The sequence below is a fragment of the Phyllopteryx taeniolatus genome, chromosome 13 (genome assembly GCF_024500385.1).
Source record: "Phyllopteryx taeniolatus isolate TA_2022b chromosome 13, UOR_Ptae_1.2, whole genome shotgun sequence".
Lineage (NCBI taxonomy): Eukaryota > Metazoa > Chordata > Actinopteri > Syngnathiformes > Syngnathidae > Phyllopteryx > Phyllopteryx taeniolatus.
In genome coordinates, this window is record NC_084514.1 from 18,529,981 (window position 1) to 18,544,324 (window position 14,344).

Genomic DNA, 14,344 nt, shown 5'->3' on the forward strand with positions numbered 1-14,344 from the left:
TGTGAAAAATGCAAAGAAATAATACGATGTTGCCAACATCTGGAACTTATGGCAAGGTGTTTTCTCAAGTTAGAAGTGGGCTGAAATATCCACGTTTGCGCAGAGGTGAGACTAAAAACTTGTTTTTCTGGAGTCTTTTAAAGTAAACCCTCGCGCAGCTGTTCCCCCCCCCCCCCCCGAAATGAGTCACTTTGATTGGCCCGCAAAGGTGTTGTGTGGGGTCATGTGACTGCCTTGTGCTGTCTGATTGGTGAATTGGAGTCAGATGACACTAGTGATCACGTTGGATTGATGCAATGGCGCCCTATGCGCAAGTCAAAGATGGAGTTGAAAAACAGATCGCGTATGCAATAATGGATAAATAAAAGTAGCGAGCAGCATGTACCGGCTAATCAAGTAAAAGTCAAACGTATGGTGCATTTAAAGTACTCTGACAAGTACACTTTATCCAAAATGTTACTTGAGTAAATGTAACGGGGTAAATGTAGCGCATCACGACCCACCTCTGATAATGACATAAATCCATTCTAAAGTAAACTACTACTATTACATAAACCAATTCGGGGGGAAAAAAAAAGATTTTGCAATAAGCTTTAATGCAAAATAATATTCAATGATCGAGTGGATTGTAAAACTATTTGCTAGCTCCAGAGTGCAAGCGAGCATTTGGACAAATGACGGCAGTCTGTGTGAAGTTGGACCTTCCACTTTTATTGAGTGAAAGTGTTGAACAACACGAGAAGAAGAAGAAGAGAGTCTTCACATAGTTTTTTTGTCCCCTCAGCTGTCAATCATCCCCTGGTTGTCATGGCAACCTACTTTAAAACCGGCAGCAGCAGTAAAGTTTATTTGAATGGTCCAAAACAAAAACACAATTAAGTGGGGTGAAAGAGTGACAGTAGTGTTGGGAGAGCAACACTTAAGAAGTCTTTCGCTTCCGTGAAGTCGTGATGCTAACGGGCTAACGAGCTAGCTCTCGTCTCGGAGATGGCTCCAGCAGTGCTGGTTAGGGTTGCAAAAATTCTGGCAAGCCGGGGAATCTTGAAATATTCCAAATTGGAAACATTCCATGGGAATTAATTGGGAGTTGATGCTTATGTCATGGAAAAGGATCATAATCGAGCAGACATCCATCCAAAATGGAGAGCTCTCCTTGCCCACATGCGAGGGCAAACACACATTTTAGCTCACTGCAAAAAAAAAATAATAAAATTGAGCAAGCAACACACTTGCAACTGAATTATTATTTTTTTTTTTTACCTCTGCACTTGCATGAAATCTGCTTGTTTTAGGCACGATTACACTGACATAGAAGCAACCTTTAATTTGGTCAATTCCTGGTTGAACCACTTTGTTCCCATAAATTCTCATGGAAAGTTTCCATCTTTGAACATTCCTGTAGTTTCGCAATAACCCGAAGCGCAAAAATGTTTTTCTTATTTTTTTTTACACGTGGGAGGAAGGAAGCCAAGGAAAGGAAGGAAGGAAGGATGGCTGAGCACGTGAAGAACACAAAACGTTTCTCATAGCACCCACACGAACACAAACTCTTGGCTTTTTGTCCGTTAAAAAGTGCCCATAAAAGGTTCTTTGCCGCAACACGACAATAACGACAACACAACATGAGCTGTTAGCGACGGGCGCTAACCGGCGTCAAGCATCTTTCCACGACGACGGCAAAAATAATATCATTTGTTTTCAATAAAATTTCTTTATCTGACGGTCCTCCCGTGGCTGGTGAAGCGAGAAATGTTGCGGCTCGTAGAAAAAGTGTCGAGTCACGATTGCCGACGTTGTCCGCGTCGAGCGAGGCGGCGCCCCCTAGCGGCGGCCGAGGAGGAGGAAGAGCCAGCAGGTGGCGAGCGGCGGGACGGGGCGGACGGGCGTCGCTCCGGCGTTGCGCTCGAAGAGGTCGGGCGACGAGGGCGGCGTCGAGTCGTCCCAAAGTCGCTCGTTGCCGTTCACCTTCAACAGCAATCGCGCAAAGCAAAAACAACATCACATGCACTTTCATCACGTTTTGCTCTAATATACATAGATTTTTGGGTATTTTTCAAAATTATTTTTGGAATTATCAATATAAATATCTTAATATCTAGCAATTTTTGTCATTTAAAAAATCTTCATTCTTGTCTCATTTTATAGATATTTATTTTATTTTGTATTTTTTCTTCATAATTTATATTTTCATCAAAGATATTTTTGTAGTTTTCATCTGAAATGTTTGTATTAACATTAGTGCATTTCATTTTTTCAATATATTTCATTTGTGAGTATAGATTTGAAATGTATTCATCTGCAGGGGTCCTAAACATTTGAGATTTCAAAATTCCCGGACATTTTCCAGGCTTCTCGGTAAAACATTCCAATAATTTGTGACTAAATCGATGTGTATCATTCCGCTTCTTTCTATTCCATTATGAATCATTTGCAGAAGATTCTAGCTCTGTAATGTAGCTCATGCAAATAAAGCGCAAACCCAGAGTACATGACGACTTTCTGTGATTTGTGTTGGCCACGCGGACCCGCATGACACAAAGTCAGCATTTTCTGGATTGACCCATTTGGGATTCTGTGCCAACCAGTCATTCATTCATTTGTTCATTCATCTTCCATTCCGCTTCTCCTCACGCCGGTCGCGGGCGTGCTGGAGCCCATCCCAGCCATCTTCGCCCCCATTTTGAAACACTAACTCTAGTTTGACACCCAACTTCGAAACGCTAAGCCTAATTTGAAACCCTAACCCCATTTTGAAACCCTAACCCTGTTTTGAAAGCCTACTTTGCAACCCTACCCCTATTTTCAAACCCTAATTTGAAAACCTAACACTTTTGAAACCCTAAAACTCTCTTTTAATGCTAATTTGAAGCCCTACCCCAATTTTGAAACCCTAACCCTAATTTGAAAACTCTGTTTTGAAACCCGAAAACTCTCTTTTAACGCTAATTTGAAACCTTAATTAGAAACCCTACCCCTGTTTGAAACCCTACTTTACCCTACTACATTTTTTCTGATATCATATTTTTGTACCTGCTTTTTGTTTTTAGTGTCAAGTTTTTGTATTATATTTCAAATACATTTTTGGTCTGCCTGCATTTTATTATTTATTATTTTTGTATTTAGATTTTTTTAACCAATCTTTCTTGCACTGTACGTTCTTTTAGTAATTTTAGCAAGCTGTCTTTTCAAATGCTTTTCATCGTGTCCGTCACATTTGAGTTTTCGCATTACATTTTTGGACTACTATTAGCGTATTTTTCCATCCAAAGAGTTCTCGACTGTTTTGGTCTTCCGCCGTGGCGAATGATTGCATCATTTCGTGTGAGCAAGTGTACCTAATGTTTCGACTCGACCGCTGCTCTTATTTTCCCGTATCGCGTCACCATCGATTGCGCAGCAAAGCATTACGGGACGTCGGTTTGAGACGTCGCGAGACAACGGTCGCTTCCGCTCACCTGAGTTGGGATCTCCGCCCTCAGGATGTTTTGCGCCGTTTCCACGGAAACGCCCGGAACGCCGGTGGCCCGGGTAGCGGCCGGGCTCGGGATTCCGCCGCCCGTTTTCACGTCCGAGCTGTTGCCGAACGCCGAGATCGCCTTCTCTGAAACGACAAAAAAACAAAACAACAAAAACGTTATTTTGATTTATTCATATTTCATATTTCATTGGAAATTGTACTAATACTCGACTAATAATACGTTAATAACACAAATTGTGTTAGCACTCAAGAGCTCCAAAACAAACATCATAAATAAAATGTGGGTACATTAGAAAAGTGCAAAATGTGAGTAATACTGACGATAGAAAATGACAAAATAAGTATTGACAAAAAATACGATGGAAATAAAAGATATTGGGGGAGGGAAATCTGAAATTAAAATTGCGCAACAGTAAAATGAACGTTTCAAAAGATAAAAATCCACACTTATTACAAAAGCATATTAAAATATTAGACAAAAAAGGAAAAAATTGTCCACAGAAATAAACATATATATTATATACATTTACAAATGCTAGGATTGATGACAGCACAAAAATACTGGACGAACAATGAATGAAACAAAAAGTAAAGTACAAATATTCGGCCAAAGGAATCTGAAAATATTCCATGAAAAACACACTTATTAGAAAAAGAAATGATGTAAAAAAAAACTATGATGTCAAATACTCCCAAAAATGTGAAGAAAAACCCACAATTATTCAAATATTAGAAAGACGTATCTAATATTTATCCACTTTTAAGCACATTTCTTTCCCATCGAATAATTGTATATCAAATAGTTTAGCATTCTTTTTCTAATATTTATTAGTTTAGTTTTCATCCAACATTTTTGTATAATATTTTTATTTTTACTTTATTTAGTATTTTCATTTGAATACCTTTATGCTTGGAAATGTTGGCTCCTTTCATAGCATTTTTCATCTCATATTTTTGCCTTCTCTTCAAATCTTTTGTCTTATAGTTTGTTATACGTTTGTGTATTTGTTTTCTAAAACTTTCATATTTTCCATCTAATGCTTTGTCAAATGTCATATCCTTTTACAGTAATGGGATAGTTCTTCTAATATTTTCTGTATCTTTCATTTGTGTATTATAGATTTTCATAACATATGCTTTTTTTTTTGTTTTTGTCCAGTATGGTGTATTACGACCAAATATAATGTACTTTTGTCCTTTTTTATTTCATTTAATGTATTTATTTTTTTGTATTCCAGCATTTTCAAAAATACATATCTATTTATTTTTTTTGTCTGGGGCAGTGCTCGCTCGGATGAATGGGTTAAAAGGTTACTCGTTAAGGTTTGTCTTTTGCATCACTGATTAAAATAAACTTGACCGTGGCTAAGCGAGTTGTGTTCTTTCCAGATAATATTTGACAAAATATTTATAAATATAGATCCCATTTACATGTTACAGTTTACAGGTAAATCAACGGAGATGACATTCAGTGCAGCATTCATTGAAAAAGCCACGGGGGCGGGGGGCCACTAAGTGGCCATTAAGCAAAAGGTGAATCGCGGCCCAAAACGTCCTGGTGCCGTTGGAGTGCCTTGTTTCTGTTCAGTCTGAAAACAAAGTTCATTGAGGGTCAACGTTTATGTTTCACTTCACCGAGGAAAAATGTCATTAAAAGTGTGGAAAGTGTGCGCTTTCCTTCCATCGAGATGTTTCGTTGAACACCAAACGACTGAAGATCACACGATCAATTCAGATCCGCCTGCGCGTTCATCTTCCCGCGGCTAACGGCCCACTCGACGCTAATTACGTGCCACCGGAGTCACTTTGATCAAAAGGCGCCGGAGCGGCGGCGTACGTCGGCGCGTCACCGCGGAACGTCCTTCGGGATCCCGCGCGTGAATTTGGCTTGGATGTGCCGCCTTCGTTGTGCCGGCTAGCGTCATTCGCGACTCGGAGGGGACGCGGTCGTTTTTCTGCTCCTCCCAATTTCGTTTTTGTGCCGCAACAAACGGAGAAAGCGAGAAAACGTCCAACCGCACGACGACGTCACATGCATTGTAGTTTTTCTAATCTTTTTGTCATGTCCCTAATACCTTTGTATTTCTTTGAATAATTATTGTATATTTGTCATACTTCTCGCATTTTTGTATATTTGTCTAATATTTTTGTAGTTCTAAAAATAAATATAATATTTTGTATTTTGTTTATACTTTTTTCTAATATATTTCTATTTTTAAGAAATATTTTTTAATCAAATATTTGCAGAATTGACACTGTACTTTTTGCATCTCTGGGTATTTTCTAGATTTTTTAAATATTTTTATATTTTTCCCAACATTTTTGTACTTTTGTCCAATGTTTTTAATACTTAAAAATAATCTATTTTTGTCTTTTAATCTCGAATATCGGTATATTGTATTTTTCTCGGATTCTTTTGATTATTCTGTTCGGGTAATTTCTATGATATTTTTGCATTTTTGTTTCCCTAACATTTTTGTACTTTTGGCTCAAACTGTTTTTTGTATTTAAGGCCGAGGAGAACGAGGCGACGCGGCGCCGGCGTCTCGGCTCCTCCCGGTTCCTCGCGAGACGAGTTGGGATCGGCGGCGTCGACTCACTGAGGCAGACGTTGTCGTGGAAGGAAGCCAGGAAGCTGGCACACTGCTCCCGCTGGTGGCCACCGGTAGCGCAGGAGCAGCGGGGTCCCACGTTGGAGGTGGAGTTGTCAAGGTAGTTGGGCGTTATTGTGCTGCCTGACGGGGGGGGGGAACACACCACGACCGTTAGCAATATGAAAGGATGAATCCTATTATTATTAAAACATCATCCCATAATAAGCCCGAAATCCTCGGTGACGGCTCATTTTTCCCGACGCGATCTCCCGCCGGATGCGTTCTCTGATCCGGTTCCGTCTTTGACTCGATGCCAACACGCCGGCGCGTTTCTCGTCGTCACACAGCTTTGATAAGAAAGCTTTGATAAGCGAAGACGACCACCTAACGCGTCTCGCTTTACGACACGGTTCGCGGTTGACATGACAAAATTCCCATGATTCGCTGAAGGATTGCGTCCCATCGCGCGGACACGTGACGGCGCTCGTCCGTCTGCGCCTCGTTCTCACCGATGAGGCCGGTGTACGCCAGCAGACACGCCGCGTGGTTCGCCTGCTTGCACCCGCTGGAGCTCTCGGGCCACGGCTGGCAGTCGTACTGGAACTGAGCCCAGCGGGACCTCAGACAAAGACCGCAAAAAAAAAAAGAAATCACTTTATCATCATCATCATCATCATCATCATCTCTCCTCAAGCGTTGACTGGACGGCGACATTAATCGTCATCCACGAGACTTGGCAGCTCATTCGCGAGGCCCTTTTGTCATATCCCGCGCTGGCAAACGAAGCGGCTGAACTTCGGCAACGTTTCGTGTCGGTGGCGGCGTAGTGTGGAAAGGCCCAAAATGGTCACTTGAAACCAAAACGATTATTGTCTTGTTATTTGGGTCTACTCAAGATAGACACGTCCACCGAATTTCACGTCGCCGAGTCAAACTGGCAGAATTTGCGTCGATTCCGACGCCGACGCAATTGTACCTGCAGACGTAGTCGGCCTTGCAGAGCCTGAGCTGCGCCAGGCAGCCGGGCTCGTCCTTGTCCTCGTAGGAGCACGCCGGCACCACGGTCCGGCGGCGGCGCTCGGCGCACGCCGTGTCGGTGCACGGGCAGAAGAGCAGCTCGTGCGTGTAGTCGGGCGGCACGCGGTCGAAGAACTTGCGCAGCGCCTTGTTGCACTTGGGCCGGTTACACGGGCCCGAGCGGGCCGACGGCCGGATGCAAGACGACACGTACTCGGTGCGCAGCTTCTGGCACGTCTCGTCGATGTTGCAGGCCTTGGCGGCGTCCAGGCAGCGGTTGACCGTCGTCGCTTCCGATTCTGGAGGGGAGACGCGGGGGATTATTGCATCGCGCCGACATCGGGCAGAAACCTGCAATGTCCAAATTTGCGAAATCCGTACCAAATTGGTCAGCGGTCAAATTAGTGACCGATCTCAAACGTCGAAAATGGCTCGTGCTCGTTGACGATGCCATTATGTCGACGACGCCGTGTTAATGGCGCAACAAACGCTTCAGACAGTCGATGGCGTCCACCGATCTATTCTTCCAAACCAAAATGGCCGACCTCCTGTGTCTTTTCGAGCGTGGCTTCTTGAGACTTTTTGCCGCGTCTACTCATGATGGATAAGCCAACCAAATTTCACGTTGCTAACGGAAACTGCTGCATTGATTTCTTTTGGGTTGAATTGGAGAAGGTTTCCACCGAAGATAAACGACCGCTTCAAATGAAAATGGCCGACTTTCCAGGCGTGGCTTCTCCAGACTTTTTGGGCTGTGTAGCCATGACGGACCTACCTACCAAATTTCGGGTTAGTCGCTAAGTCAAACTGGCTTTGGGGACAGAATTGTTTTGTTCAATTCTAGAGTGTGACATTGCGGCAAAATGTTTGCTAAGAACCAAATTGGCCGACTTCCTGTGTTTCTTCAGACCTTTTTGTGGGTCCGAAGTGCATGGCACTAAGAGAACCTGGCTCCAGGGACCCAAACCTGGCGCACCTTTTCCCGGCTACGCGTCTCGTAGACGTGCTTCAAATTGGGCCGCCGTCGGCCGAAATCTCTGGGAAGCGTTCGCTTTTGGAGGGCCGCCGGAAACGGCCGCTCGGAACCAAACCGGCGGCGGGGAACGTTTTCTCTCCGGAGAGTCGTCCGGCAAATCCCAGCCAATGTTTAGCAATGACTTGGCTGCGCTGCTGCAGATGTTGTTGACTTGACACTCTTCTCCCTCTGCATGCAAAAGGAGTTCAAACTGAGCCGACGCGGCGCTTTTGCATAATCGCGGTGCGCTGCCATGAATACAACATGAAAAGTGTGCAAATGTCGCATGCGACAATATGACGATATGAATGTCACCAGGTATCATATTGAGTGTTTTTTCTTGCTCCCGTGACCCACCCTGCCCTCAACCTGGACCCGCCGTGCCCACCTCCGTGCCCACCCGTGTGCCCCGCACCGGCCGCGCTAATGATGCGCCGCGCTCGCATCAGCAAAAATACTTTGTGTCCCCGACCCGTCCGTCATCATTCACCCCCCCCTCCAGAGTGACCAGCTGCTCAATACGGCCATGATGGCCGACAACGGCGCTCGTTAGTGCGGCGGCGAGCTGTCGTCTGAAATATGGACGGACCCCGGGGGAGCCAGCTAACAACGCGCCGCGCGGCATCACTTATTCCCTCCGACGTGGCCGAGGAGGAGCCGATCGACGCTCGCTCGGCTCTCGAACGGCGGCGACGCAAATGAGCGACAAACGCATCACCGCCGAGCTTCTGCGACACGATTTTGACCGTTTCATCGTCTGTTACGCTCGGGAATCCCTTTAGAACAAAAGGTTGTACGGGGACAAATTTATCGTACACCTCCGCATTTTCCGGGGCGCAGCTAAAGAATATTTTTAGAGTCGCGTATTCTACCGATCGTCCCCTCGATTAATCGAGCGATGGGGTACAAATGAACAGGGGAATGATGTGTTTTGCTGGGCAACGTATCGTTACAGTTGGGGATAACTTTGGAACAAAATGTCATACGGGGATCGATTTGACATTTTCACGGGGGGGGGAGCTTTCCAACGCTAGCACTAAGGTAACGTAGCGGAGTGTCAGAGCCGGGATTTTCGCAGTTTCTGTGACTAACGTATTGTAACGGTTGGGAATAACATTTGCATAAAAAGTCATACGGTGACACATTTTGAGGCGTAAGCTTTGCAACACTACTGCTGGGTTTCCGCAAGTATCCGAGGCGCGGGTTTCGCAATTTCACCACTCAGCGGATCGTTACGGTGGGGATGAACTTTTGAATCCAAGTCATCCAAAGACCAATGTAACGTCTACCTCCACATTTTTAGCGGCGAGCTTTCCTACACTACCACTCGCGTCCGGCGACATTGTCGGGAAGTCATTTTTGCTTTTTCAACGTCCCACGGATCGTTACGTTGGGAAAAACCTTTCAACAAAAAAGTCATATGGGGAAATATCGTAAAGAAAAAACACAACAAATTGTCCAGTTGCCTCGATTCAACTTTTGCGGACTACCGTGGCCTGTATGACTGAAAATCGACACGGAGGTAAAAAAATAAATAAATAATTGTTAGATTTGATTGACAATGCGAGTTAAAAATGAAAACATGTAACTTCTAACTCCAATTAGGGGTCAGCCTTTCAACCTTCGACATTGTCGCCAATATTTTCAGTTTCAGCCACCCACCGAACATTACGGGTGGGAAATACGTGCTTGCCGGGCTCGCCCGCATCAAGCGACAAAGTAGAGGTCGTACATTGAGGTTCAAAAAAAAAAAAAAAGCAATCAAGTCCAGAGGAGGATGCCATGTTCTATGGCGGCGCAATAAAACCACGGCGGTACTCGTAAGTTACGCGTCAGGAGGTCGGCGCGGTCGTCCGTGCCGGGCGATCTCGACGAGTCGACCGCCGCGACGCCGAAGCCGCGATTCGCGGACCCTCGTGGCGTCGCCTCCGCGACATATTTTCCCACAACTATAATTCATCGCTCATGCTAATGTCGCTAACTGCTGTTCCGCACCAAAGACGCTTCTAACGCGTCATTAGGCTAATTAGCAAAAGCTGTCGTCGGCAAAGTGCTGGATCTTGACGAGACCCCGCTCGTTTTTTAGGGGGTCTTTTTTCACGACTCTAAAACGAATGATCACGAAACATTTGGTCCGTATTTCTCTAATAAACACTAACAACAATAGTTTCTAGTGCATTCCGTAAAGGAAGAGGAGACAAACAAGCGATTGTGCGCAATGAGCCACATGCTGCTTCGTCAAGTCAAAGTACAAAAGACATGAAAACACATTTGCGTCTAAATGAGAGGACAATAAAGTCAAGTAACAGACAATCCGAAGATTGTTTCAGGACCATTCAAAGTGACACCTCGCTCAACTGTCAATCAAATACCACGATGTCAAGCATCTTTCTCACGCCTACGCGTGACAACTCGTCTGGACGGCCGGAATCTCACTCGCCCGTCCGCCTCCTCGCTCGGTGTCGCGTCGGTCAACCGTTTACCAAACATGGCGGCACAGTTGCGGTAGCCTGAATAACAACAAAATGTACGTGTATTTAAATAATGTAATGACATGAAGCCGTTCTGTAAATTGTGGCATCGAGGGAAGATATTTTCAGGGCGTAGGCATAGCTAGCTAGCTAGCTAGCTAGCTAGCTAGCTAACTGCACGATGCGGTGGCAGAAATGGGTTAAGTAATTATAACTAAGTCGCTCGCAATTGAGGAATTCACTGGCGCGAATGAAGTTCTTATTTTGGGGGGGGTGGGGGGAATCAGGCCATGTCATTTTGTGTCACAGTTTTAGCCATGGCCAAAAATCAATACCTATAAAAACAAAAATTTGTTAAATAGTTCCACATTGCAGTATAACATAATTGTCAGTCTTTGCGCGAGTTTTCAGCACTTATCGTCAAACATATCTGTAATTCGAAACAAATTCACTTCACATGGTCTTTAAGAATTATTTCCGACTTGCACGTACGTTCGTTCGTGACCTCATCTTGCGTACACAAACCATCCGTATTGGTCTCCTCTCCACTAAGCATTTCTTCCTTGCACACGCATTCGAGTAAAGCGGCAATTAATCCGAGCCTGAGGGGCCGGCGGGTGTGGCCTGCAGCTGCAACACACACGCACGCACACACACACACACACCTGCAGAGTGTTTTTTATTTTTTTATTTTTTTTTACAAAATGATGACACCCAAAGGAGTCAGCGGGGCCTCAAAACTCACCGGCGGCGATGGAGGCCAGGCGGACGTAGTCGGAGCCCCTCTCCTCGGGCTCGTAGGGAAAGTCCTCCACCAGGCTCAGGCCTGTGGAAAGACGAGAACAAAAGTCGGCGTGGCAACGAGCCGCCATTAAGGGCAAATGCGTCCGCAAAGAAAAAAAACTGAAAGACGACACTGGAAATGTCCTCCTTCCCTCTTCACGTTCCTCCTCCTCTTTTAGCTATTTGCACTGCGACAATTTCTTTTTTACTTCAACTTCACTTCAAAACAATAATAAGAATCGTTTACCGCCACGCACCCTCCTCGCCGGACGCCGGCGACTGACCATTGGAGGAAATTTCCTTTAGCCGTCAGCAGAAAATGAACAAGTATTGATTAATCCTTGCTTTCTAAAAGTCGGCATTTCCGCAATTAAAGTTTTATGGCGAAAAAAAAGAAAACAATTCAAAGGAGGTGGCCGGGGGGCAGCTGAGCGAATCGTCTTACAAATCAGAAGCCTGAGGAACCTGCCTCCATTTCCTCAATACAGTGCTGGATGAAGGTTTGTTTTTTTTTGTTTTTTTAATCTCCTTCCGGTCCGCAGACGCGACCGCTCACGTGCCGACATGAAAGCGTTAAAGGCTGAGCCCGTTTGGAGCCTGTTTTTGAAATTTTAACAGCAATATTTTTCCCTTTTACTGCAAATAAATATCGGCTCCAGATATCGGTTCTCGGCCGCATTGATCACGAATAATCGGTACTGATGTCGTCCCTGAAAAACCATTTTGGACTCTCGAGAAACAAGAGCCTCAAGCACGTAACAAGCGACGCGACACAGACGAGTGACGAAAAAGAGCGACGACGATGACGACGTAAGCCGTGCCGTCCGTTTTGCTCAATCGCTAAAGGCGCTACTGATGCCCGACCAAGGGCCAAAATGTGAAAATAGTCTGACCGTGCAGGACGGCCTGCTGCAGACTCCAGTAGATGCTCAGGCAGTTCTTCTCCTTCTTCATGCCCCGCTTGCACTGGCAGCCGTGCAGCGGCGTGGACAAGAGGGCTGTCATGGCGTTCTCGCACTGGTTGCGCGCGCCGGGTCCCAGCTTGACGCTGCCGTCGCCGGCCACGCACTGCCGCAGGGTGCGCAGGCGGGGGCTGCAGGCGTCGTCTCCGGAGCAGGCGTCGCCGGCGCTCAGGCAGTCGCGGCCGCCGTCGGCCGCGACCGCGCCGGCGAGTCCTGCAAAGACACGAGCACGCCGGTGATGATTGGCCGACGGCAAACGCAATCGACCGTTTCGCTTCATTGACAGCAAGACTTTCAAATTTGGCTTTCAGGTCAGGGTTTGAAACCTGAATTTTAAACCCTAACTCTCGGCTCAAAACCTGAAGTTAAACCCCTTACCTTGTCTTCACGCCCTAATTTGAAACCCTAACCATTGTTTGGAACCCTAACTCTGGCTTGAAACCCTAAAATTGGCATCACACCTAACCTTTGTTTGAAATCCGAACTCTGGCTTGAAAGTCTTCATAGCACAAAATCAAACCCCGAAGACATCATCCCCATGACAACAACAACGACGACGACCCTCTCAGCGGTCACGACAGCCGAGAACAACAGATCGCGAGCGTCCGTGACGGATGAAGCGAATCGGAAGGCAAACGAGCCGAAGGGCCAACGGCAGCCTTTCAGCCGCAACCTTTGAGCTGCGCTCGTCACGCGCAATCCGCCGTTTTCATTTGCATGCGCGCCGCCCGAGGGAACCGCGGCTCGATTATTCATGAATTCCGAGGGTTGTCACGCGCAATCCATCAAGCGCCGCTGACAGGATGACTGCGTCCGGATGTAATGCCACCATTCATCGCGCCACGCGCTCGCTAGTGTTTGGGCTGCAGTCAAAACAAAGTGTCATGTTTGTTAGATGGGCGCAAGGAGGGAATATAGACACGACTCGCCAAAAGTTAGCCATATGCAGCTTTGGGCGGCGTTCGCAAAATCGAGCCAAAATGCTTTTTGGTCTTGTAAGACCGCATGATCTCAATCAATCAATCAATCGATCAATCGATCAAGATGTCGATTGATGGATCGACTTGACCTCACTCTATCTATGTTGTGTACTTTGTACTTTGTTACAAACACATACACACTACTCGCAAAAAGTTAGCGATATTGGGTATTCGCTTGAAACAACAACAACAACAGAATGAAGGTGTATTATTTCAGTCGTTATTATTATATAATTTAGCATTCACAACATCAACAAAGCTATGGGAACACTTTTTTTTTGTTAACGTCAAACTCGAGCCAACGCTAGCTAGCCCTTAAAAGACAACTTTTTTTCCTTCTTATTCTCAGCACGACGACTACGTAAGTTAATAAAAGAGGGAAACTATTTCATGTGCAGGGAAATATTGTATATATTTGACTTTGACTTATTTGAAACTACTTTTCTTTTATACCAGGAGTTGAATTATTACGCCTACTTTTACCGGTCTTTTTTTTTTTTTTTTTTTTTTTACAGGTGGAGCTGCACATGTACAAGTACCGAGTGCGAGTGTTTTTCCTTGCGTGCGTGCTCATCACTGTGTTTATTCGCATTTGGCTTGGCCAGGTCGCTGAACGAGCTGCGGCATTTCAAAAACGATGAGTTCATTGAAAACAAACCGAATTCTGTCTTGACGGTGTTATTCGCGAAAGAAAAACAAGCTCGTGTGTCACACTGATGTGAGCCATTTTAGTATTCTTTGTGGTCATTTAACAACCTTGAAGACGACGACGTTTATGAAGTCTGGTGACAGTGATTGAGCTTGAAGGTTGTCTGACTCTTTTTTAATATGTCATATTATTATAATTCATTCTTTCTTCTTCTATCGTCATCCGTCATTTTCTGTCTTTTCCCCTGAGGCGAGAACACTTCGAGCAAGTTGCAAAAAAAGTTAGCGGACAAATAAGGATGCGCAAACTTTGCTGTCATGCGCCGCCGACATTCAAGGATGAAAAACTGACAACCAAACGACGCTTTCGTAATTTACCATCGCCCATCTGTCGAG

The 14,344-nt window shown here is 45.4% G+C and overlaps 1 protein-coding gene across 6 annotated transcripts in view; it reads right to left on the reverse strand.

Moving 5' to 3' along the window:
* Positions 1-690: 690 nt before the first annotated feature.
* Positions 691-14,344, reverse strand: part of gfra4a (GDNF family receptor alpha 4a) — a 100,978-nt gene continuing 87,324 nt past the window's right edge. For 4 of the 6 annotated variants that reach the window (XM_061796111.1, XM_061796115.1, XM_061796113.1 and 1 more), the window contains 8 exons: positions 12,252-12,533; positions 11,321-11,401; positions 11,068-11,205; positions 7,049-7,388; positions 6,582-6,691; positions 6,079-6,213; positions 3,456-3,601; positions 691-1,965 (listed from right to left, as the gene is read on the reverse strand). In XM_061796111.1, coding sequence (XP_061652095.1) covers positions 1,822-1,965; positions 3,456-3,601; positions 6,079-6,213; positions 6,582-6,691; positions 7,049-7,388; positions 11,068-11,205; positions 11,321-11,401; positions 12,252-12,533 — 1,376 coding nt within the window. In that variant the 3' untranslated portion in view covers positions 691-1,821. Of the gene's footprint in view, positions 1,966-3,455; positions 3,602-6,078; positions 6,214-6,581; positions 6,923-7,048; positions 7,389-11,067; positions 11,206-11,320; positions 11,402-12,251; positions 12,534-14,344 lie in introns of those variants that run through there. The other 2 variants (XM_061796112.1, XM_061796117.1) reach the window with 2 other exon arrangements.